A 21,906-nucleotide genomic window follows, 5' to 3' on the forward strand; every position below is an offset into this window, starting at 1 on the left:
CCCCTGAGGACAGAAGCCAGCTCATCCATCCTCCACTCCCACGGCCCCTCCACCAGGTGACCAGATGAACAGGCTGGACAAATGCGTGAGCCGGTGATGGGACAACGTGCAGACAAACACACCAAGGGGCTGAATTCAGGGCCACGAGCCTCCCCAACCTGCACCGGGTCCCGAGGCGTCAGATAGGAAGGCCCGCGGGTCTGGGGGCTGGACACATCCTGGACCTTACAAAGCCAGGTCAGCCGTGGGCATGGCGGCTGAGGACACACCCCGGGTCCCGACCCCGACCCTGCCTCCGGGGAGCTGGGCACGGAACCCACCGCCGCCCCAGGGGACTCACCGGTCGTCCTGGGCCGGGTGGATATAATCGGAGGAGAGGATGTTGAGCGACAAGATGTTGGGGTCGATCAGGGACTCATCGGTTTCGGGAGTGTTTCGGATCCGACCTACGGGAAAGGCCACAGTGCGGTCACCTCCAGGAGCACGGATGGGGACACCAGTCCCTGCCCCAGCCGGGGCTCCGGAACCGTGGGGCCACGTCAGGCAAGCGGCTCCGCACGTGCCCACGCGAGCACCAGACGGGGAGGCCGTGGCGGGGCACTGCCCACCTGGGCCCCGGCACTCAGAGGACCGCTGTGCCATCGCTCCTCCTGCAACCTGAGCTCCTTAGTGCCTCAGCCACAAATCTCTCTCTCTCTCTCTCTTGCACCAAGAGGCGCCAACCGCTCAGCCCAGAACGCACAAGGCCCTTGTTGGGAAAGGAAATCCCGGGAGAAATGTTCCGTCTTTATACTGTAGGGGAGGGAGGGACCATCTGTGCCCTAAGCGCCTCTGCGGGGTACACCCCAGCAGAGCCCTGTGATGCCCACCCCGGGTGCTGGCTCCCGCTGGCGGATTTGCTCGTCTCCTGCCCGAGAAGTTTTTTTTTTTTTTTCCCGGGAAGTGTTAACTGTGTCCCCAAGGAAGCTTCTCCACGAAGCCATAAGGAAGCCCCGGCCTTCCGTCCCCCAGGCACAGAGGTGAGGCACAGCCCAGGGCCCGCAGGATTCCGTGTCCACGTTCACTGGAGCTGCCTGCCCCCACCTCCTGGAATCTTCTTCCCACGCCTCGGTTCTGGGAGAAGGCAAGTGCGGGCTCCCCAGGGAGTGCTCCCAGGGTATGTCCCCATGGCTGGAGGTAGGGCGCCCCGTGGGCTCAGCTGTAGCAAGGGAGCTCCCTAGGTGCCAGCCTCACCCCTCCTCGGCCCCTGGGGCGTGTGTGTCAGCAGCGGCTCTCTGCCCGTTGGATGCGGCCAGGCGTGCCACCCGCTCCAAACGTGACGCCCAGGAGGCCCCCGTCAGGCAGAGACCGTCCCCTGGGAGGTCTGGTTTGGGAAGCCCAGAGCGGGGCCCTGGGGGTCGCACCGGCATCTCCCGGAGTCCTTTCAGGAACACCCCTCCTCTGCCCAACACGGGACAAGCACTCCTGTTCGCATTTGGCCCGTGCGCTGGCTGGGGATGTGCTTTAATCTTTTCCTAAGTCCGGTTCACACTTGCCCTACACGACATGTAGGATAAGGATTTGCTCGCTCGCTCCAGCCTTTTAGGATTTTTGTGGAGATAGATGCAAGGCGTGTAAGATAGAAGCGTGTGTCCGAGATCCCCCAGGGGCTCACTGCCTACAGCCCCGCACTTCGGGGCGCAGCATGACGGGTCTCCTGGTCGCGTCCCTGCCCCTGCACCCCCAGGGCCCCTCCTCCGAGCCCCGGGGACAGCACCGTCAAGCTGCTGCCCTCCTGGCCACAGAAATGCCCGGGGGGGGCTTCTGGAGGGATCCATCCGCTCCAGGGCAGGGGAGGGACGGACAGTTGTCCACGCCCCTGCCCGTAACCTGGGGAGACGGCTCTTTGCAGCTTAGCCAAAGGAACGTTTCTGGTGGACCAGAGGGTTCAGAGCATGACGTTGGGGAGGAGAGACGTCAGATCCGTGGTGACCGGACTCTGGCCCCCACCACCTCCCCCGCCAAGAAAGGATGTGCTGAGTTCCTAACTCCCAGCGCCTCAGAAGGTGACACAGGGTGTAACTGGCTGAGATGAGGCCACGCTGGAGTAGGGGCCCCGATCTAGGTCCTCACAAGAAGAGGCCGCGTGAGGGGTCTGCAAGCTGGAGAGCGCCGGGGAGTCCCCTACAGGCCGCGGAGGGGCGCGCCCTCAGCCTCCTGCCTGCAGGTCTGTGGCAGGGCCCACCTGGGCTGTGTGCACCAGCGTGGCCGCTTTCTCGCAGCGAGCTAACACGGCCGTCAACTGGAAACTGGGCATCGCCACCCTGGCGCAAGCTTTCCCTCCCAGGGCTGCGGCACAGAGCGGCTCAGCGACTCAGCCAAAGTCACCCAGCAGCAGGGACAGAGCTGCCGCTAGAACTCAGGCATCGGCCTGCACAGGGGGTTGGTGCAGTTGGGGGGCCGGGGCTTCCCGCCCACCCAGCCCAGCCCACTCACCCACGACCAGCTCTCGAACTTCCTTCCAGCGGATGTGGCTGCCCGTCTCGTGCAGCAGCGTCACGGTGATCCGTCTCTGGATGCCCTGCAGGGCACCGGGAGGAAGGGGACATGGTCAGATGGCCTCGGGGCCACAGAGTGGGGGGCAGAGGTGGGCGGGGCAGGGGGGCTTCGCACCTGGTGCAGCAGGAAGGTCCCCATGCACGGCATCCCGCCACGGTGGTCCACCACTGCGGGAATGTAACTGGAACAGAGGGACGCGTGAGGCAAGGCCCCGCGGCCGCCCACCCGGGCCCCTCACACCCCCACGCCCTGATGAACCCTCGGACCCCAGCAGGAAAAGCAGCCCCTCCCTCTGGCGGGGAGGAGGCCGTCCAGTCCCTGGAGCTCAGCAGACGCACATGCATGGGCCACCCCGGGCCCCCACCCCAACCCCCCACCCCCCCTCGGGGTCCCCTGACCCCTGACCCCAGCAGCACGGGGACTCACTCGCCGTTGGCCTCCAGCTCACAGATCTCAAAGTAGACCAGCAGGTCGTACTTGCAGTGGCAGGGCCCAGGGCAGGGTCGCGCTAGCGTGCTGAGCTTGGTGGCAGGCACTGTGGGATGGCAGGGGAGAGGCACCCGCTGGTGGGAAACCTGGCCCGTGCCGTCCTGGGGGCCCCTCAGGGACGAGGCCCGGGGTGGGGACACGTCCAGGACAGCACAGGCTCCTCGCTCCCCCAGGGGTGGACTCGGCACAGCCCCGCTTACCTGGCTTGGACAGCGGCATGACCCTCGGGAAGTGGCGGCGCGAGGGCCTCAGGGGGCTGTGGGGAGACAGGCGCCGGGGTGAGGGGGCTGCAGGGGGTCTGTCTCTGGGACCCCAAGCTGGAGCCTGGGGAGGGGCTGGCAGGGGGAGCTCAAGGCGCGACCTGCTCTCACCCCTGCCGGCCTCCCTGCCTCCCAGGGCCCAGGAAAGGCCCCAGGCTCAGGCCCTCACCGGCCTGGACAGGGAGGAGGGCCCCTGCGGACCCCAGACCCACCTAGGGCGACCCCACGAGCCACGAGAACTGGGCAGGGTCTGGCTCCGGGTCTCCGTCCGGGGACTTCCAGGATGGAGCCTCCCTTGGTGCTCCCGAAGCCAGACGAGGCTCGTGGGCCCAAACGCCCTGGAACCAGCACCCCTCGAGGCCTTTTCCTTCTCCAACACCCTGGATGCCCCGCTTAGCCCTGGGTCCCACAGGACATCTGAGAGTGGGCGGATGGAGCAAGAGGCTCCCACTGCCCCAGAAGCCTACCTGCAGGTCTCCCCGCATCTCCCATGTGGTTTCCACCCGCGACCTGGGTGCGCAAGGGACGCCCCAGCCCACCCTCAGAGCCCCCGGGAGGACCCACGGAACAAGGGAGACGGAAGGATGTGCCGTCTCTCTGTCTGGGGGCTGAGACCTCGGGGAGACCGGAATGGCTGGGCCCTACAGAGGAGTTCTCAGGGGCAGCAGGAGCCGTCTGCCCCGTCTCCGACCCAGTGCCTGCTTCCCTGGCCCTAAGACACGGCCCACGGCCACTGAGGTCGAGATCCAGACGGCAATCCTCTTTAAGAGACTCGCTGCTCAGGGGCCCCTGGTGGCTCAGTGGTTGAGCGTCTGCCTTTGGCTCAGGTCGTGACCCCGGGGTCCTGGGTCCAGCCCCACGTCCGGTGCCCAGCTCTGCGAGGAGTCTGCTTCTCCCTCTCCCTCTGCCCTTGCTGTGTCCAACCCCCCCCCCCCATCTCAATCTTTCTCCGTCTCAAATAAATAAATAAGATCTTAATAACAAAAGCAAAAAATTCACTGCTCGGTCCTAAAGGGATGCCTCTGACTTGCTCTGGGTCCTGCTGGGCTGACCTCGGGTAACCGGCCGCCCCGTCGTGGGGAAGGTGGGAGGCATGTGCCGCGCGGCCACCACACCAGGCCTGTCTGGGGCAGGGTGGGAGGTGGAGAGACCCACACCCTGGAGGGCAGCAGGGGGCTGGGTGAGAGATGGAAGGACCCTCCGCCCCCGCACCCCACCCCAGGGCTGCTGACCTGAGCACATCCTTGCAGAGGGGCGGGAACGGGTGCTGCTGGTAGTGGCCGAAGACCTCGAACACGATGGGCTGGCTCTTGATGTACTCGATGAAGGACTTGGTCACCTCCACTGCGATCTGGTGGGTGAGCGGTGCCGGAGGAGGGCGAGGCCACGCCACAGTCAGGAAGGGGAAGGAGGGTCACAGAGGTCAGTGCTCAGCCTCCACAGACAACCGGATTGGAGGCCCCGGCCCGGCCCGACCTCTGCCCATGAAGGGGGGATGCTCCTCGCCTGGTCCTTCCAGCCTCCCCTCCCAATATGCGCCGGGGGCCACTACCCCCCACCCCGAGAGTGCCCTTTCAGGACACAGGGCTGCAGGCGGCACAAAGCGCCGGGCGTGACCCTTGCTGGGCCGTTGCCCACACCCCGAGAGCTAGGGGCTGTGCTGTGTCCCCCGCCCCCGGTTCCTAGGTCAGACTTCTAATGCCCGGGACCCGTATGTGCAGATTGGGTCTTCGTAGCGGTAACCCCGAGTCAGAACGAGGGCATCAGGGTGGCCCTAGTCCAGTGTGCCTGCGTCCTCGTGGAGAAGGCAAATCAGGACGCAGAGGCCCGGCACGGGGTCTCCCTCCCTGGCCGTCTGCCCCAGCTGAGAAGTGGCAGGAGGGGGGTCGACATGGGCTGCTCCGCGGCCGCTCCTGCTCGGGCCCCACACCCAGCAGCCACAGTGCTCAGGGCCAGTGTCACATGCCCCGGCAGGCACTCCAGGCCTGCCCCCCTGGTGCCTTTCAGCACGGCCACTGAGGCACGTCTCTCCCCGCTGGCCGGCCAGCCCCACTCCCGCCTCTCGAAGCCACTCCACCCCCGAGGCCCTGCTCTTCTGACGGCCTAGCTGGACACACGTCCTGGAGAGCTTCACGCCGGGCACCCCAGACCCCCGTGTGCACATCTGCCCGTGGTGCCCCCAGCCCCAGGCAGAAGCCCACTGGGGCCCCTGCTGCCCAGCCCCCGCCTGACACCCGGGGATCTGCGTGTCCGTGTGCATGCCCGGACGCTGCCCAGCCCACGGCCGTGGCTTGGGGCAGGGAGGAGCTGGGACGCCCGGTGACCACAGCTTGGCTCAGCTTCAGGGCGGCCGCACAAAGCCCCGGGGGGCGGGGAGGGGCCTCTTGGGACGTACGTTCTGGACGTGGTAGAAGCCGAGCGGGGGGCCCCTCCCTGTGTTCTTGAGGGGCTCCGTGGAGAAGGCCTCGTCGTGGCGGTGGATGAAGCTGCAAGGGGGGAGAGGTTGGCTGGGCCGGGGCCGCGGGGCGGGGACCACAGGCCGGCAGGGGCGCCCAGGGGTGCCAAGAGCCACCTGCCCGCGTCCCTCAGCCAGCTCGTGGCGCCGGGGCTCACTTGAACTGGCAGAAAATGTCGGCGTATTCGGCGGAGATGCTGGACGCCTGCAGGACAGTCACGCGGAAGGTGAAGGTGCTGCCCAGGCGCAGGTGGTCCAGGGCGGCGTCCAGAGGCCCATCTGTGGCGGCCTTCTCGGGGCTGTCCAGGAGGCCTTCCGGGGGCACGGCTGCCAGGGGCCAAGGACAGAGCAACGTGGCAGGACCTCCGAGGGCCCCACTTGGGGGAGCCCGGGCGTCGGGGCCCGGCCAGGAGGGACAGGACCTCCAGGTGACACAGGGCCAGGCGGGGCAGCCTACCTGAGCAGGTGTTGTTGTTGACCTCGTCGGCCGAGGGCCCGGTGTCTGCACCCTGGCCCTGACCCTCCACGATGCGCAGCTCTTCCTGGGAGGTCCCCGAGCGGGACATCCCCACCACGGGGCAGGACTCAGACTGGAACTGCGAGGGTGGGGGCCCCGGTCAGAGGGAGCCTGCTCGTGGGGAGGCCGCTCCCACCCACGGACGACCCAGAGCCCCACCAGGGCCTCTGTGGGTGCGTTCTAGACCCGCCCCCGCCTAGATGGGCACCCACCTCCCTCGGCCTCAACCTCCTAGGCTGCCGTGGCCTGTGTTGGCTGCAGAGGGGAAGGTGGGGAGCAGTTCAGGCAGGGAATGGTGGCCAGGTGGGGACGGGCAGCCAGGTGGGGACGGGTGGGGGTAGGCAGCCAGGTGGGGACAGGCGGCCAAGTGGGGATGGGTGGGGATGAGTGGTCAGGTGGGGACAGGTGCGGATAGGCAGCCAAGTGGGGATGGGCGGCCAGGTGGGGACAGGTGGGGATGGGCAGCCAGGTGGGGACGGGAGCCAGGTGGGGATGGGTGGCCAGGTGGGGACAGATGGGGATGGGTAGCCAGGTGGGGACAGATGGGGGTGGGTGGGGACAGGCAGCCAGGTGGGGACGGGTGGCCGGGGGGTGGATGAGAGGGGACAGGCGGCCAGGTGGGGACAGGTGGGGACGGGTGGCCAGGTGGGGATGGGCAGTCAGGTAGGAACAAGCGGCCAGGTGGGGATGGTGGCCAGGTGGGGATGGCGGCCAGGTGGGGACAGTTAGGAAAGGGCCTTTAAGGGAGGGGAAGGGCCTCCTGTGAGCTCAGCCCAGCCTGGGGGCACGGAGCAGGACCCTCCCCTCCTCCACCCTGGCCAGAGGGCGCAGGCGGAGAGCACTGGTTCCCCTGAGTGAGGAGTGGGCAGGGGCAGCTCCTTGTTTCTTGGCAGCGGAGCAGGGCCAGCCCAGCCCTAACGCTGACATTGTGAGGGCTCGTCTAATGGCTGGCGTGTTGCAGCGGGGGTGGCAAAGATGCTGGTGGAAACACAGGGCCCAAGAGAAGGGGCACTTGGGGGGTCCTGAGGTGTCTTGGCATCCGGTGGCCCAGCCTGCAGCCGAGGGCCAGGTGAGGAACCATGTACAGACCCAGGGGGGTCAGGGCGAGGGGACGGGCAGACCCAGTGCGTCAGGACAACCAGACGGAGAGAGACAGGACGGGCCCCAGGGAGCGAACCCCAGGGGGACCCAGGGCCCCGGGGAGGGCTGAGTGCTCCGCGTATGCCGAGACCCCTGCACAGCTGGCCTGGGCCCGGGCTGGACGCGTGCCGTCGGGCCGGGTGGGATGGCCAGGCCAACCCCGCCGCGGTACCTTTTCAAAATGCTGGTCGTCAAAGGAGATTCTGGCCGTGCCGGACTGTCGGACGCCAGAGCCATAGTCGGGGGCCTCTTCGTCGGCTGAAACGGGCAGGGAGCCGGGGGTCAGGGCGCTGCCTGTCCCGCAGGAGGTTTTGGCAGAGCCTGGCTGAGCCGCCAGGCAGGGCGAGGCACAGCAGCCCAACAGGCTCTGACCCGAGACGGGGCCACGGGGCGCCAACCGCAGCTCCAGAACGACTGGCTGCCCTCCAGGCACCGGCCCCAGCCTGTGCTGCTCCAGGCCCGGGAGGGGCCGCACCCCGAGACAGCTGGCTCTGACGGCCACAAACCCCACATTTCAAACCCACACTTGCGACCCCCGCCCCCGGGTCCCGGCCACCCCCACCCACCCCACACTCAGACGCTCCCGCAGAGCCTCACTGGGCAGAGGCCACAGCACAGGGTCCTCCTGGTTTCACCCCCAGAATCACACTGCCCACCTGCCGCCACCCTCGCGGGCCCGCACCATCATCCACCTGGACCCTCCACGGCCCCCGAGCACCCCTCACTCCGTGCCCCACGTGCACTCCCCTCCCCTCACAGCATCCTGGGGTATCCCATGGTTTCCCATCCTGTCCTGCTGCCCGAGGCACCGTCCCGTCCCCCCAGACCCGGCTTCCGTCACCGCCCCAACCCCGACTCCAGCCACGCAGCCTAGACAGCACCCTGGGGGGCCTCTACCACCCTCTAGGGCTCCAAGCTCCTCTTCTGGGGCCCCCAGGGGGACAAAGCCTGCTGTGCTCTCTACCCCGGCTGCCGAGGGCCCGGGGCTGGCCCAGGACTCGCAGGGCAGGTGGGACTTTTGTGGCCACTGGAGCTTTTTTTTTTTTTTTTTTTGTTTCCACTGGAGCTTTTTAAAGCTGCTGCTTCTCCACCGCAGCGGTTAGACGGGGAGGGTCAACTGTGTCCACAGCATCTGCCTAGAGGGCAGGCCACTCAGTGGGACCGGCTCCCCCGGGGCTCAGCTTGGCTGCAAAGGGCCAAGACCCCCGGGGGACCGAGCCCCTCCAAGACTACAGGGACGGGGTCCCCCTGAGGAATGAGGGTGGCACCAGATGTTCCTAACACCCCTGTTCAGGGTCCTGGGGTCGTGACACCACCGTGACATGACGGGGAGGTGCTATAAAGAGCCCGTGGAAATGATGGGCTAGTGAGACTCTGGCAAAAGAGCCCCAAAGGTACAGCCAGAGCCACCTGAAGTGGCCGGGCCATCCGGGTGGGGTGCGATGACCCGAGACCTCCCCGGTGGGGGTGCTCATGCTCTGAAGCGGCCCAGCCCCACCTTGTCTGGGGCTCACTCTGCAGTATGACCCCCTGGGGGACCCAGGCCATGGGAGGGGACAGAGCGAGGCCACCGGGGACGGGATGGGGGCCCAAGGGCAAACAAGGCAGCCTCCTGCCCGGGTAAGCAGGCTCGCATCTGTGTCCTGCACTGATTTTTCGACACTTCCGCTGGGTAAGAGGCTTCAAACAGGTGCCATTTATAAGGAGGCAAATCCAGGCCCTCAGGCATTCCTTCCGGGGCTTGCCTGTCCTGGGGCCGCGGCCAGGGGCAGGGGGCTCGGCAGCCAGAGGGGGTCCGCCTCTGCAGCCAGGGGGCTTGGCCTGCAGGCCCGCAGCGGAGGGAGGGCCCATGGGCCCTGGGGAGGGAGGCCGGCTCCAAAGAGGCCGGGGGTCTGAAGGGGAGCCCAGTGGGGAGGCTGGAGAGAGGCTCTGAGAGCTCTCCCGGGGCCCAGGGTCTGCACACCCACGGGGGGCGGGGGGGGCTTGGGGGCGGCGGGGAGCTGGGAGGGAGCACCACTCTGCACCAGGCTGGGGTCTGGGGCCCTCAGCTCCCATGGGCTCTGCCTACACAGTGTCGGGCGTCGGGGGGCCCGAAGACCCGACCCAGGAGAGTCTGGAAGGAAGGAGCCCAGAGCTGGGTGGCGGGGGCTTCCCCTGGAGCGCCCTCCCATGCACCGGCAGCCGGTGTGCCCACAGGGGCGGGGGCTGAATGGAGGCCAGTGGCATGCTGGCCACCTCGGGGTGCCCACGGGGACCTCCCACCGGGCCGCCCACACGCACCTGAGGTGGCCTGCACGGCCACGCGGAGGAAGCCCTTCACCTCTCCCTTCTCGCTGACGACGGCCACGCGGTGCACCAGGGGGACAGGGTACAGCAGGTTGCTCAGGTAGACGAAGGCCCTGTGGGGAGCAGAGGCCAGGGTCAGGGCCCTCCCGGCGCGCGCTGGGAGCGGCGCTGGCGGCAGCGGGGCCCGGGCTCACGACACAACACTGCGAAGCAGAGCCAGGCGCAAAGCAGCCGGGGCGGCGAGCAGGCAGGATGGGCAGGGGCTGTGCTGGGTGGGGGTGGGAGGGGGGTCCGCGGGCTGCAGAGGACACAGGAGGCGGCAGAGGGACAGAGGAGGAGGAGGGCGTGCGCAGGGCGGGCAGAGAGCAAGTGCGGAGTGGGGCTGGCACGGGGCAAAGCCCGCAGGGCCGTACCCGCTGTCTGAGAGCTGAGGAGGGAGGTTTCAGCCTGCTTCAAGGAGGAGGAGGACCTGGGGACCCGGCCACGCCGAGCTCGGACCCCCACACTGGCACACCGCCCCGTCCCAGTGACCCCTGACCTCAGAGCCCCACGGAGGGCTCCTATGGTGGATTACGGCTCTTGGTTCCTTCTCAGACCCTTCCAGGAACACAGCGGGTGGGAGCTCACGGTGCCCGCCGACGGGCACCCCCCCAGCTCCGTGCCAGAGAAGTTGGCTGAGCAGAGCCCTGAGGGCACCCCCAGACCGCACGGCAGTGCTTGCTGAGCCTGCCCGCCACCCCCAGAGGGCCCAGAGCCCTTCCCATCCCAAGCTGTGCCCCCAGCGAGTGGCAGGACAGGCTGGGCAGTGGCCACGTCACCCAGGTGTCTGCCACACTCCCTGAGCTAGCCAAGGTGCAGACGTCACACGGGCAGCTGGGAGGACTAAAGGACCTGGAAGGCCCGGCCATCCAGCCAGGTGTGCAGGTGGATGGGGAGCACAATTCCTCCCTGCTCAGGGCACCTTCCCGAGGGGACCCCTGGCCCCGGACAGGCGGGCCCGTGAGCCCAATCCCGGTGAGAACCTGCAGCTCTTCAAGCTTCAGCGCAGGACCCGCCCCCACCCTGCTCTCCCCGCAGGCCCCCGGGGACGGGCAGCTCCTGCTGCAGCCCTGAGCTCCCAGGAGGGTCCTGGGGCGGCTGGGGGGCTCCAGGGGAGGGGTACAGCTTGGGCAAAGGTGGGCAGGGTCTGGACACAGAAGGGTCGGACGTGTGGGGGAGCAGGTGCAGAGGCGGGGTGAGGGAGGCCCAGGGCCTCAGCCAGGGAGAACAGAGGAGGTTATGGAAGCAAGAGCAACAGTGGGGGTGGGGGTGGGGGCGAAGGGGAGGTGGGGGAGGGGAGGGCACACTCTGCAGGCCAGGTGGGGGCTGGCACCGGGGTGCACGGCCCAGGGAGGAGCTGGGAGGAGGAGGAGAGCTGTCACCCCAGCCCCGGCCCCCCTCAGCTTGCTCAGAGGTCAGACACCATCCAGCAGAGCTCCCAGAGGACACCCTACAACTGCCATTCCCCGAGGGCCCCATTCGAGGCCCTGGTGCCCGCCCCCCTCAGGTGCACCCACTCCCGCTGGCCCTCTGCCCACGGGTCAGAAACCTGAGCACCTTCCTGGCTCTTCTCTCAACTGCACTGCTTCTCCCCAAACATCTCTCTGGAGTACCAGCCGCCCTTCTGCTTCCCCCGCGGCCCCCAGGGCAGCCAGAGGAGGCTCCAGGCTCCCACCGGGCTCCCACCCGCCCTGCGTGCTGGCCGAGCCCCGCCACCCAGCCACCCCGTCTCCTGGGACACCCCAGGTGCTCTGCCCCTCCCGCCACCCAGCGAGGCCCGTTCCCACCTCTGCTCCCAGCCCCCACATCACAGAACTCCTCACGGCCACCTGGTTATCTGACTCGGCCGTGGGTCTGTCTCTGCCAACTGTCTCTCGCTTCCTGGGCACCTCCCAGACCAAGACAGGTGCCAGCGAGAGGGGAAGGGTGTGCTGCCCCAGGGGTCTCAGTGTCACCCTGGGCTGCCCCCCTCCCCGGGGCGGAGGAAGCCCCCCTACCCTGGCCAAATGCGCCGACAACACCCCGGAGGAGGACCGTTCTGAGGGAACTCCTTGTCCTCTTGGGGAACTCACTGAAGGGCAGCCGTGGGGATGGATGTGTGGGCATTTCTGCCGGAGTCGGGCAGGGGCGGGGGCAGGGGTGAGGCTGCTGGCAGAAGCCGAAAGGAACCGGGGCTCAGAGAGCAGAAGCTCCCTTGCTGCAACGGCAGAGGGCATCCCGTGGACAGGTCCCGCCCAGGGTTGGCTGGTGGGCCTCTCCCAGCACCCACCCGGGAAGGGGTCGGGGTGGCCTGCCCGCCCCCCGGGCCCCTGGAATCCTGGTGAAGGGCCTTTGCTTGGAATCGGGGGTGTGTGTGTGTGTATGGGGGGGGGGGAGGGCGGCCACGAAAGGAGCAAGGCCTTGAGGTCGGAAGGGGACGTGGAGGGAGCCCAGGGCTCAGGCTGCAGGAACGGGCCCAGATCCCGCTCGGGCCCCTGGCTGGGCCCCACCTGGCCATCCCAGCACGTCGGAGAGCTAAAGGGACCGAGCGGGACAGCCCCAAGCCCACCTCCCAGGGAAAGGCGTCTTTCCTGGGGCAGGGCCCACTGCGGAAAGCCCCGTGTTGGGAGGCAGAGAGGCACTGGGGGGGCTCCCGGGGGCCCCGGGCACAGACGGAGGGGCAACGTCTATACTCAACAGGACGACCTCAGAAGCAGGGCCACTGTAGGCCAGGCCCCGGGCCCCACACCCCACACCCCACACCAGGGTCCTTAATCAGTAGAACCCCTGGGAGGAGAACCACCGAGCCACGAGGTGAGCCAGGGTCAGGCCACCTCGGATCCCCTGGCCCGGGGCTACCTTCCTGGACGGCTCAGGGGGGCGATACTGAGCACGACCCCTCCCCCTTTCCGAGCCCTCAGGGTCCATGCACGTCCTGCACCCACGTCCTGACTCTCCTCCCCCGTTCCTAACAAAGGCCAGGCCAGAGACAGACTGAGGCGGAGGGCAGGGCCGGTCCAGGTCAGGAGGCCAGGCCGTGGCACGCAGGCCCTGTCCCCGGGCCTCACTTCACAAAAGCTCTTCCCGAGTGGACGCTCTCCACCACGCTGCCCACCCGCGGGTCCCTGTGGCTCCGCAGATCTGAGGTTCCCGCAAACCAGCTGGAGGCTGGGCCTCTCATGACCCCAAGGCCCGCATCGTCCCACTGGTGGCCCGTGGGTGCAGAGCCGTGACGCAGTCCTACGAGCCCACACCCCTGCGCTCACTAGGGGCCCGGATGACACGGCGGTGCTGCCGGCCACTGGGCAGCAGGTGCGCCCACAGCCGGTCAGTTCCCAAGATCCTACCCCTCATGTCTGGGCGGTGGGAGCGGGGCTGCCCTGACCCACGGCACGTCGTATTCCCCTCCTAGGGGTGCATCTCAGATGGCACCTCACAGCCGGGGCGCCAGGGCGTCGGTACCCCCTCGCGGATCAACACACGAGGCTCACGGACAGAAAGGAAGGCGCCCGGGGCGGGGGTTTAAACCCACAGGCTGGCTCCTCTCCAGCCCCGGTGGATGCAGACGCCACGCTCAACGCCCACCTGCTCAACTCACACAGCTGACTGCTTAAGTAGATCAACTCTTCCCCGATCCGTTAGGATTTCCTTCTGCCAGAGGAGAAGGAAGACGCGAGTACCCGTGGCATCGAGGACCACAAAGCCCGAGTTCAGATCCTTAGACAAGATGCATCCTATTTGTGCTCCCAGAGGCAGGGCCTCCGAGGGCTGGGGGCCTCCCCCTGATTGGAGGTGGGGGTTATGCCATGAAAAGACCCTTGGGGTCCCTTCCCCTCCTCTCCTGCCGTAACCCAGCTGCGAGTGAACGCACACGCGCATGCTCCCCTCGGGCGCCCAGGTGGGACGCTCCCTCAAGGTAATAGGGCATCCGGTGCCAGATGCTGGGTCCGCTCTCCTTGCCACCCCTAATCCCCGAGACCTAACCTTGAGATGGTGGTGGGCACTGCTGGGGACCCCTGGGGCCCAGCAGCCTCCAAGGGCTGCGAGCCGAGGCTGGACGACCCCTGCACCCCTGGCCGACCTCACCCCGAGCAACTGAAGCCAGGACACCAGGGAGGGCACCCGCGGCACAGACGCTGGCCTCCCCTTCATGCCCCGTAAGTGCCAGAAACAGCCTGACATCAGGAGCAGCCACTCAGGGGCCCCGCCAGCCACGGGGCACCCACTGCACCCCGACGGGTTCATAGCCTCGCCGGCAAAGATTCGGGCTGAGCGGCCCGGCACACAGAGGGACCCAGCTGGGAGCCGAGGGACCGGCCGTGCCCGCCCGGGGGCCCTGGTGCCGACACAGAGCAAGTCAGCACTTTTCCACGCAGAGTCTGGAACATGTCCCTGGGTGTGTGTGGGGCGGTCCCCCACCCCCTTTCCCTGCCCCATTTCCCCGGACCCTCCATCCCCCGCCGCCAGCCCCTCGCCCTCCTCCCTGCAGCTCCCGGCCCGTCTAGCTTCTGCGAGCGGTGCTCCCGGCAGGGAGGAGAATCGGGGTCGGGGAACCCAGAGCCCCCGGGCCCAGCCCACCTCCCCACTTCACCTGGCACCCCAGACCACCAGAGGGAGAGGCCACTGGGGGGCTAACCCCGGCCGTGGGTGAGGAGCCCACGGTCAAGATGTGGGGGGGCCACGCGGGGGAGGACACCTTGAAGCAGGCTGAAACCCGCCCCGAGAGAGAGAGAGAAGGCGGCAGAGCGGCAGAGCCAGGGCTGAGTGTGGCGGGAGGGGAGGAGGCAGGGCTAACCACGAGATTGGTGAGGTGCAGAGACGCATGCTGGGGCCAGGGAAGCCTTTCCGAAGGGAGACAAGAGTGGGCGCCCCAATCCTGCTTAAGCTTTGGAGAGAGAGCCAGCAGCTACCAGAAGGATAAAAGGAAACCAAAGATGGGTCCTTCTCAGGGCCTGGGCCTGCACAGCTGCTGCGCGGGAGAAGCCAATTCTTGCCAAACCAAAAAGATGGGGACGTTTCCAAGTGAAGCCCTTTGCAGGCCGCCCGCCGTATGGGGGGCTGGCCTCTCACGGATGACTTTACTTTGGTTGGGTTGTTTCGTGACATCTCAGATCCACAGAGGGGGGGAGTGTTGGAAGGACCCAGCTCTTTCTGGCTGAGACTGCAGAGCCCACACCCCGTTTCTCCCGGTGCCCTCGCTCCCCTGCGCCCTGAGCCCACGCCTACCTGACACGGGGGCTCCCCGGGGCTTCCCAGAGGCCTGCATGGAGCTGGGCCCCGGGGCGGCACGCCCTGTCGGGCCCCGCAGAGCGGGAGGCCCAGACCCGGGGCGCCTTGCGGGGTCAGAGCCCCACGTTTTTATCCAGGAGGCCAGCATGTCACGCTCGTGGAAAACTAATCAGAATAAATGCGTGACATGCCCCCGCAGGAAGCTGCTTCCTCCCGCGGGACACGTTGGTGGGGCTTTCACTCCAGGGTCTGCACCCAAGGGCTCCCCGTGGGAACCCCCCTTCTCTGGGGGCCAGCTTCCGGGACTGGTTGCTCCGAGGTCAAGACTTGCAAACGCTCCCAGCGGCCTGGCCCAAGGAAGCGATGTCCAACTCAGCAAGGGTCGCTGTTGGAGCCGTCTGACCCCTCTTATATGCGTGACATCTACACGCAGCTGCTTCGTGAGCCAGATGCTCCACGACTGCAGCTAGGGCTCTAGATCTTTCCTTCGCCCGTTTTGCTTCCATTCCACGGCAATAAAAGCATGAATGGCAGCTGTATCTGCCCAACCTGCCGGCAAAGTCTGGGCTGCCCCGGGGCCTCTGCCCCACCTCCTGCCCTTGGGCTCCCGCTTCTGTCCAGAAAGTGAAGCGGGGCCGCTCTGCAAAGGGCACGTCCCCTGAGGGCACGGGCCACGTGTGCCGTCTACCGCCATGACGGCCAGGAGGCCGGGGGAGCGAAGGCTCAGGGAGAGGCAGGGCCCCCGGGGCCCCAGGCTTTGGAGGCAGACCCCGCCCTGCCTGAGGCCAGCCTCCCTTCCCGCCCTCTGGGACCGCGTCCTCTACCTTCTGCTCCTTCTCCCGGAGGGAGCGGCACGGACAGCAACCCAGCAGCCTCCGCCTCTCGGGCCATAGCAGGAGAAGGCACAGAGGGAAGCGGAGCCGGCCCCGCTGGTGGTGGGTGCCGAGACGCAAACCCCCACTTGCCCAGTTGTCCCCGCGGGCCCTGCTCGAGGACTCCTCCCAGGGTTCTAGAGCCTGTCTGCAGAAGGAGCTCCGCCCGCACGGAGCCGGATGGCCGCGCTCCGGGTGCACCCCGACTCTCCCTGCTGGGCACACTCCAGGATGGTCAGGAGCCCTCTCGCTCCCTCACGCCCTCTCCTCGGGGAGGCCAGCCCCACGGCCTGCCTCGGCCTGCCTTGGCCTGGGGGGTCTGGGGGAGCTGCCCCTGCATACCGGGGGGCCACGCCCTGACGGCGGTCAAATTGTGCCCGCAGCAGTGCTCCTGCGCAAAAGAGCTGGTTCCTTCCCAGCATGCCGTCCTCGACCTCACCAACCTTCCTACTAAACTGAACAGGGGGGGCCGGTCGTAAAACGGGTCCCGGCCGTCGCACAGCGCGTGCTCCGGAAAGACGTCGTCCTCCAGGTCCTCCTCCTCCTCCTCCTCCTCCTCCTCCTCCTCCTCCCCCACGCTCTGCTCCTCGGCAGGCTCGGTGGCGTCGGAGTCGGGGCTCGAGAAGGTGGGGGAGGGGGTGAGAGCAGCCATGCGCTCGCTCATGCATGTGTTGAGAAGAGGGTAGCTGTTGCAGCCAGAGATGACTGAACTGAGGTTAGTACGACAAGACAGAGAGAAGTTAACACCAGCTACTCGCAGGGACGGACAGGGGTGGGGGCGGGGGGCTTCTGTTTAAAACCAAAACCAAACACACAGACCATCAGGAATGCTGCTTTCAGAGACAAGAGAACCAAAAGTGCACCCCCGTCCCCAGGCTTGGAAAGAAACCGCACGTGTGGCCCGTGGAAGGCTACGGAAAGTTCTGGAAAGCCCCCCGCTGGCTGGCGTGATCCTGGCCAGGTGTGGCTGAGGTCGTGTGAGGACCGGGTGGCTCAGGAAGCCTGACCAGCCACCTATTCACACCCGTGGACACGTGCAACCTGGCGGCCACAGCCCCGCAGCAGGCGTCGGTGGCAATGCGGAGACCCCGTGCCCTCCCCGGTCCCCCAGGTTACAGGGCCCACTGGTCTGTGGACAGGAGTGGCTGGGGGGTGGGGAGCCTCGGACCCAGGAAGGTCGAGGACAGGGGAGTCAAGGGGGGAAGGGCCTCTTGCTGGGGTCCCCCAGCCGGGGGGCTCGGCCTCGGGAGGAGGCCCCGTCCCTGCCCCCACCACCTTCTCTCTCTCTCTCTCACTCTCTCTCTCTCGGCCCAGGGAGGGAAGGAGGCGCCCACCTGCCCACCAGCCGGAACCAGGGAAAGCGGTCGTAGAAGGGGTCTCCGCCCGTCACCACGTTGTCACAGTCCTCGATGACACTGGAGGGCACCTCTGCCGCCCGGTCGTACATCTCCCGCATCAGGTCCAGGCGCTGCCTGCAGGGGCACAGGGAACACCGTGGGCCTCGGCGGAGCGTCCGGCACGGCTCTGGCCACCGCTCAGCGTCATCCGGGGGCCAACGCGGTCGTCACGCTCGGGATGGGGCGTCCTGTGCGGAGCCCTTAGCGCTCAACGGTGCGATAGGATACAGACACGGGAAAATGATCATCCCCAGAAAAACCAACATGCTGAAGGAGAAAGGAAGTGCTGTCCCTTCCCCCCGGGACTGGGGAGTGACGGGCATGCCCTGTTCGCCCGCGGGAGGGTGGGGAGGGACCGTGAGCCTGGGCTTCTGCTCGCACGAGTCTCACGGGGAAGGAATGCGTGGAGGGGTGTGCCCGGGTAGGACTGCGAGTGTGCACTAGTGGCACCTTCCGCTCCCTGTGTTTTACGACATCGAGACATCCCTGGGGGCTCCCTGGCTGGGCCAGCCAGCGACCGACTTGCGGGTGAGCCCCCGTCACTGAGCCGCACTCTCTGCCCGGAATCACCCTGGGGTCAGGCATTGGGCCACGGGGCTGCCCTGTGTCCTGAGGTCTCCAGAATAACTCAACCAGGCCGGTCTCAGCAGATGGCCCTGCCCGCGGTGGCCGAGGACTCGCCTGGCTCTGCGCCCATGTGCCTCCCTCCCGGCGCCATGGCCCTGCCTCTGTGCACAGCCCCACGTCCAGGGCACCTCAAGCCACGTTAGACCTTCCTGTGTCTCTCACAGGGACGCTGCGCCCCCCCCATCCAGCCCCCGCCATCTCCCCCGGGGATCCCGACGGCCCGGGGTGGGGAGGCTCCAGGCTGAGCTCTTCTGAGGACGCAGCCCCGCTCGGTGCGCTCCGAGACCCCTCACCTGCACCCCCTAGGGGCTGGCTGGCTTGTCCCGAAGCTCTGCTGGCCCCGTACCCCCTCCCGCCGCCCCCCGGCCTCATCCACCCCTTCCTCCAGGAAAGCACAGTAGGCTTTACCCCTGCGTCGGTAGAAGGAGAACATGGACTCGATAATAACGCTTTTCCTATTGATATTTAAAGCAATTACGGCAGAAGAAACGAGCACACGGACACCGGAGCGCCGTGACTGCGCCCACCCCGTGCCTGCCCCGCGCCAGCCCGCACCTGAGCTTCTCCAGCGTCCAGTAGTGGGTGGCCCCGTTCTTCTGGTCTTGGACCTCCACGGCCACGATGGTGCGCGGGAAGGGGCGAGTCTCCCGGTCTTTGGCGGCCTCTGGGGGCAGCAGGTCCGGCGGCAGCGGGGAGTAGAGCGTGTCGGTGAGGAGGACAAACTGGAACTGGACCTGTGGTGGGCGGGAGACGATCGCCGTCAGCCCTGGGTGGGTGCGTCCGTCGGATGCAGCTCACCGGCTGCTCCCTGAGCGGGAGGGACGCCCGCCCACCCGGGGCCGCCCCCCGGGCCTCGCTCACTCTGCCCAGCGCTCTAAGGGGGCCAGGTCTGCTGTGCGCTCCCCGGGGGGGGGGGGGGCAGGGACGCCCGGCACCGGGTCCCCTGCACGCAGTGCCGCGTGAGGGGGGCAGCGGGCAGCGGGGCAGGAGCCCACCTTCTTCTTGAGCTCCACGCTAATGGCGTTGGCTTCCTTGAGGAAGATGGCGTTGCCCCACAGCAGGTCCCGCAGCGACGTGAACTGGTACCACTTCCACTTCCGGAAGGCCCAGAGCGCCAGCTCACACTCCCTCTCCGTCCACTGGACTGTGGGGAGAGGCGCCCGTGCTCATCACGGAAAGGCCACGACGCCCCCCTCTGCCCGGGCCCGGGGCTCTGTGCTTGGACCCCAGGCTCACATGCACCGTTCTGGGCGCTCGGAAGGAAGGGGAACTGGCAGAAAGGCCTGAAAGGCTCTGTGTGCCCCCCGAGAGGCGGACCAGACCTGGAGCAGCCGGAGGGCCCGCCTGGTAAGCTAGACAGGGCCGCCCACTGCACAGGGAGAGCCCCATGGGGGCCACGGGGTGGGGCCTGTGCCCACAGGAGGGCAGCCAGGAGGGCCACCCAGGGCTCAGCCCCACACCCCGACCCGGCTCACACGCCTTTGCCCGCTGGCACCCCAGGAGAAGGGAAGCAGGGGCCCCAGGAGGGGAGCCTGGGAGCCCGGCCGCCCTCCTCCAGCGCTCCTGCCCCGAGGGAAGGGGCCTCCCAGGGTAGGTGATGCCACACAAGGGGAGGCCAAGGTCACATGAGCACAAAGTCCTGAGAGGCCGACCAGAGGCCATACGGGACCTGAACCCAGGGCCTGACTCCACCCCGTCTGCCCTGCCTGTGGCTCCCTTCATGCCCAAGGAGGCCTGAGATCAGCAGGGCAAAGGGGGCGCTCAGTAGGGATCCTGAGGGAGGAGCAGTGACCTAGGCTGGGGAGGGGCACCAGCCCCATGCAGGCGGGACGGCGAGTCAGGCAGCACCTGGCTGCCCTGCTTCCAAGCGGTTCCCACCCGGACCAGCGAGCATGAGCTACCACCGCACAGCCTCCCCCGAGCCCCGGCACCGTGGGAGCCCCCCGGGGGACAAGGAGGCCTCTCCTGCGGGGTGGCCCGGGACCCCAGGGCAAAGGAGCGGCCCGGGGGCTCTCCGTCCAGGACCCTTCCCCAGCCTGAGGCCTGGGCGCTGCCAGCTGAGAGCCCCTCACCTTCGTCCTCCGGCTCTTCCTCCTCCTCGTTCACCTCAGGGTAGTACCTGGAGTCCATCTGCTTCTGCAGGGCCTCCAGCTTGCTCTCGTAGTCCTGGCCACGGAAACGGCACTGAGGGCCTGCGCGGAGACCAGGACCCTGGCCGCCCTCCTGCCGCGGGGACCCAGCCCCCAACCCCGGCTGGCGGGCGGGGCCGCGCTCACCAGCCTCTGCTGCTCCAGCAGGTACGTGGCCTCCTCCCTCTCGCGGCGGTACTGGTCCTCCAGCTCCTGGAGCCTGCGGGAGCGGGCAGGGGTGAGGGCGCGGCGGGGAGAGCGCGCGGGGCGGGGCGGCCACCCCCAGCTCGGGCCTCACCTCTGCTCCATCTCCTGCTTCATGTCAATGCCCTGCTTCTCCAGCAGCTCACGCTGGGCGAAGGCCCAGTCCACGGGCTCGGCGGGCGTCTCTGCGCAGGGCGTGCGCTCGCGCTCCTGCCTCGCCTGCTCGGGGTGGTTGAACCGGAACACGTGGCTCTTTCCCATGATGATGCGGTTGCCTGGGGGACGAGCGAGGCCGGCAATGGAGGGGGGCTGTGGCCTTGGAGTAGCCAAAGGGGACGAGGGCAGGGAGAGGGGGAAGGTGGAGCACGGGCGCTGGCTCCGCTGGTCCTCGCAGGTCCCCGCTCTGCACCAGCCAGCACCTGCCCTATGGCCGGGACCTCACTGTCCCCCCAAGCCCAGCCCCTCAGTGCCCAGCCATGCTGGCCTCCCCCCGTGCCCTGGCCCCGCACGCTCCTCCACCCCCGGGGCTGTGCTCGGCTCCTCCGTAGGCCACAGCGTGGGCTCCAGGCCTTCCCTGCCCATCGGCCTCCCCACGGGCTGGAGCAGGGCAGGGGCCGTCTGTGCGTGGTGGGTCCTCCCTAAGGCTTCCCTCCGCTCCTCCCCAGCCACCTTGGCTGGCCACCCTCAGCTGGTCACCGCTCTGCCCTCCCTGCCCTTGGGCCCTGATTACAGCCAGGCCCAGCTGCCAGGAGGGACACACCAAGCTGAGGCCTGTCCTCCTGGCGCAGGCCCTGCCCCGCATGCACGGACCCCAGGCCCCGTCCTGAAGCAGCAGGGGAGAAGGGCCCAGCGTGTGCACGCCCCAGCCATACCTGACCGCAGGATGCTAGGCTCCGTGACTTTCTTGCCATTGACATAGGTGTCTGCGCCCTCGCAGGGCTCCAGGGTCACCACGGCTGTAGGATGGAGAGGAGGACTGTGAGGGACGGTCATCCTGGGTGGTCACGCCCTCTGGCCACTGGCAGGGCTCGGCCCACCTGGCCACCCAGGTGTCCCCCAGCAGGCCTCTCTCCTCCCTGCTGGCTGCAGAGCCTGACTGTCGGCAGACAGTACCGCGTTTGGGCCCCGAGGAAGCCCGCGGAGGGCTGAGCCTCACACAACAGATGAGGAGCGTGACACACAGGGAGAGGCGCACGTGCCCGAGTCAGAGAACCAGGACGGCCGCGAGGGTCTCCACGGAGGCATGGGCGGGAAATAGTGGCTGGAGTCCCAGAGCCCCCCGGAGCTTAGTGCCCACACACCCAGCGGAGGGCAGGCTCTGGGACAGAATTCTGGGAGTGCCGACGTCCCCAACACCGTTTAAGGCCGTCATCCTGAAATGTCCCCGTCACAGTGGGCTGCAGCCAGACACTTGCCAGGGAGAAGCCTGGTGCTGGGGGCCATGGGCACCGTGACGCCACATGGACACAGCAGCTGCCTCCCTGAGAGGGCCACACCCAAGATGGGCAACGGGGACAGAGACGGGCAGGCGGGCTGGGTCATGGACAGATGGCCACCCCGAGGCCCCCCCGAAAGTGTGGTCCAAAATTAGCTCTCCACCCCTCATCCAGGCTCATTCCTCACGGCTTTACTATCCTCCTGCCCAGGAAGACCCCGGCCCTCTCCTGGCACGGGGAGGGAGTCCCGTGTCCAGAGCCCAGCACTCAGAACCCCACTCCAACGGAGGGGCTTCCCCGGGACTGACG

General features: G+C 67.7%; 1 protein-coding gene across 1 annotated transcript in view; it reads right to left on the bottom strand.

The window, feature by feature from the left end:
- The window catches only part of KIF1A (kinesin family member 1A), a 64,381-nt gene that overhangs the window by 16,457 nt on the left and 26,018 nt on the right, over positions 1–21,906 (bottom strand). Inside the window, 18 exon segments of the mRNA NM_001168473.2 lie at positions 341–446; positions 2,476–2,560; positions 2,653–2,719; positions 2,965–3,073; positions 3,228–3,283; positions 4,520–4,638; positions 5,683–5,773; positions 5,901–6,069; positions 6,200–6,338; positions 7,572–7,657; positions 9,680–9,798; positions 17,139–17,276; positions 18,384–18,562; positions 18,824–18,972; positions 19,901–19,994; positions 20,105–20,177; positions 20,256–20,436; positions 21,034–21,117. Of these exon segments, the coding sequence (NP_001161945.2) occupies positions 341–446; positions 2,476–2,560; positions 2,653–2,719; positions 2,965–3,073; positions 3,228–3,283; positions 4,520–4,638; positions 5,683–5,773; positions 5,901–6,069; positions 6,200–6,338; positions 7,572–7,657; positions 9,680–9,798; positions 17,139–17,276; positions 18,384–18,562; positions 18,824–18,972; positions 19,901–19,994; positions 20,105–20,177; positions 20,256–20,436; positions 21,034–21,117 (2,044 nt within the window).

This window comes from Canis lupus, chromosome 25, assembly GCF_011100685.1.
Source record: "Canis lupus familiaris isolate Mischka breed German Shepherd chromosome 25, alternate assembly UU_Cfam_GSD_1.0, whole genome shotgun sequence".
Lineage (NCBI taxonomy): Eukaryota > Metazoa > Chordata > Mammalia > Carnivora > Canidae > Canis > Canis lupus.